Below are 2,975 nucleotides of genomic sequence, written 5' to 3' on the forward strand. Positions count from 1 at the left end.
TGGAGGCCGTCAAGGAGTGGGAGCGCCGCGCCCAGGATGGCGAGCAAGAACGAGAGAGGCTTCTGCGGGAGAATCGTGACGCACAGGAAGCGGCGTTGACCCTAGAAAGTGAGCTGAAGACCTTACGTCGGGCTCTTGAGGATGCAGAATCTCGAACCGAGCAGCTTCAGGAGCTGGCGCAGATCTCTGGTGAGGCTGAGGTCCTGCGGCGTCGTTTGCTGGAGGCGGACAGGGACCGGGAGATGGGCGCGGAAAAGTACCGACAGCAGGTGTCGGACCTGGAGAAAGCCGTGCAGGAGGGCGAGCTTCAGCGACGAAAAATGCACAACCTGATCCAAGAACTGCGAGGCAACGTGCGCGTGTACGCCCGCGTGCGACCATTTTTGCCCTCAGATCAAGTCGACGCTTCCGCTCAGCACTGCATCAACGTGAGCGCGCATGACGACAGCCTCGCCATCTTGAAAAAGGACGGGAGCAGCGATGGAAATGTCTTGGAAAGCCATGGATTCACTTTTGACCGTTGCTTTCCCCCCTCAGCGGGGCAGGAAGTGATTTTTGCTGAGGTGTCAGAATTCGTGCAGTCCGCGCTCGACGGCTACAACGTCTGCCTCTTCTCCTACGGCCAGACAGGCTCCGGCAAGACGCACACGATGCAGGGCTTCGGGTCGGGGCCCATGAAAGGGATCATTCCCCGTGCGATGGAACAGGTGGGGCGGTACAAGAAAATGCTGGAGGCTCAAGGCTGGGTATATGAGATGGAGGTCTCTTTCATTGAGATCTACCAGGAGCAGATCCGAGACCTGCTGCGGAGCCTTGCAACCCCCAACGGAGGAGCCGGAGAGGAGAGCACCAGCACCACGCATGACATCAAAAAGGACGGAAAGGGGAACATGTTTGTGACGGATGTGGCGATGATCCTGCTCGACCCTAACGACCCTCAGGCTGTGCAGCGCATAATGGACGTTGCAGGCCGGCACCGATCTGTAGGGGCGACGTCCATGAACGAGCGAAGCTCTCGTTCCCACTCCGTTTTCACACTCCACATGCGTGCATCCAATAAAGAGCGACGCTCCCAGCTCAGTGGGAAGCTGAACCTTTGTGATCTGGCGGGCTCGGAGAGGTTAAGCCGGTCGAACGCAACGGGGGAGCGGCTCAAAGAAACACAGGCGATCAATAAGAGCCTAAGTGCTCTCACAGACGTTTTCGTGGCCATCGCCAACAAGCAGGCACATGTGCCCTACCGCAACAGCAAACTGACCTACCTGTTGCAGCAATGTCTTTCGGGGGACGGGAAGACCCTCATGATGATCAATCTCTCTCCCACCGAGCAGTCCTACTTCGAGTCTTTGTGCACACTGCGTTTCGCCAGCCAGGTCAACAAGTGCGAGCTCGGGCAAGCCCGTCGGAACCTCCATATGGTTGGGCAAGACGGAAGTAGCTTCGCCAGCGCGGGGGGACCCGGGGCGACGACTAGCACCCTGAGCAGGGCCTCGACACTGACGTCGGCGACAGCCTCATCGTCTTCCCGACTTGCTAAGCGGTAACGATGAGACAGAGATTGCAAAAAACGGCCGTGCAAGTGAGAGGCAGAGGTGAAATTCAACATCTTATGGCTACTGTAATAATAAAGGCTTTGTGGCAAAAGTATTCGTTAGTGATGGTGGAGGCCTGAAGTTTAAACTCCCAAGGACCATGCAACCAGGAAATAGCATAGAAATGGCAGAGATGAAAAAGCGAATGTTCACGGAAGCACAAAGTGGTTGTCTTTATCCCATACGAATATTGAGCTATTGAAAAATAAATTCTTTGGAAATGTACATTCTGTCGTCTGCCATCAAAATTCCGGACGGTGCATGTATCACTTTTTTTTTTCCTTCTTCGCGATGGACTCCTTTGTAACGCCTCGATCCAACGCATCCATCCTCCTTTCCTTGCGGCGCTCCTCAGGATTATAAGTCACCTCTCGCACGAAGCCCTTGCCCTCGTGCGCCTTCAACCTCTTCAATTTTCCACGCTTCCCAGTCACCGTCACGCCCGGCCTCTCACCCGTCCCTTCTGACGTCACCTTTGAGCGCTTTACCCTCTCGGAAAGAGGGAGACTCCTCTCTTCCAGACGCGCTTTGGCGCCCGCTTTCCGCTCGTGATCATGCAGAAGCATGGCACGCCCGCTCTCGCCTACCCCCTCCGCCTCCATAAATCGCGGCCGCCGGACCTCCCTCTCCTTGGCTTGCGGGCCTGACGGGCGCGGAGGCCCCTGATTTTCCGAACGGAGGCTTCTCTCGCGGCCTGTCACCCCCGATATCCCAGACAGGTACGGCACCTCGTTCTCATCACTCTCCTCTCCGCCATCATCACCTCCCCCCTCTCCTCCAATCCCCTCCACCTCCCGGAAGTGGCTCTGCACGACGGCCAAGTCGTCGTCCGATCCCTCCTCGTCTGACCCCTCCCGCCGACCGCGCCGTCTCCTCCCCCCCGGGACGGCCGCCACGCCGTTCGGGTTCCGCAGCTTGAACTCCTCCGACTCCTCGTCCACCTGGAAGTCCGAGCGCGTGAAGAGGCTCGCGAACCGGTCGTCTCCCAGGGGGTTGACTGCCTCCGCGCCGGCCGCGATCCTCCCCTCGCCCCCCGAATCCTCTTCCGCACGCTCACCCCCCTTCCCGCTGCCTCTCGTTTTCAAGAGCCGCTCAGCCAGTGCCCGATTGACGGCGGGCAGGGCTTTCTGGAAGGAGATGCGCGCGCTCCGCCGGGCCTCCAGACGCTCCCTGACGCGGGCCTTACGCCACTCGTCGTACGCGGCCGGTTGACTCACCGCCCGGAGCTTGGCGTGGAGGCCTGCGTCCATGAAGAAGCCGTGCATATAGCCCCGAAGCAGGGGCGTCCCTATCAAATTGCTCCCGTTCAGCTCCTCCAGCTCCTCTCGGCTCACAAACTTGTAGTCATCGTAGATCGATGCCGCCCCCCCCCCGGCCCCAGCT

The 2,975-nt window shown here is 59.0% G+C and overlaps 2 protein-coding genes across 2 annotated transcripts; both read left to right on the top strand.

Annotated features, from left to right (window-relative positions):
- Positions 1–347: 347 nt before the first annotated feature.
- On the top strand, positions 348–807 carry NGA_2040400 (dna topoisomerase; the record flags this gene model as incomplete). Its single annotated transcript, XM_005854928.1, has 1 exon — positions 348–807. A coding segment is annotated over one exon (460 nt), but the record flags the coding sequence as incomplete, so codon positions are not given.
- Positions 808–1,048: 241 nt separating this feature from the next.
- On the top strand, positions 1,049–1,473 carry NGA_2033500 (dna topoisomerase; the record flags this gene model as incomplete). The annotated part of the gene is made up of 1 exon (XM_005854927.1): positions 1,049–1,473. A coding segment is annotated over one exon (425 nt), but the record flags the coding sequence as incomplete, so codon positions are not given.
- Positions 1,474–2,975: the final 1,502 nt, after the last annotated feature.

Source organism: Nannochloropsis gaditana (assembly GCF_000240725.1).
Source record: "Nannochloropsis gaditana CCMP526 unplaced genomic scaffold scaffold347, whole genome shotgun sequence".
Taxonomy (NCBI): Eukaryota; class Eustigmatophyceae; order Eustigmatales; family Monodopsidaceae; genus Microchloropsis; species Microchloropsis gaditana.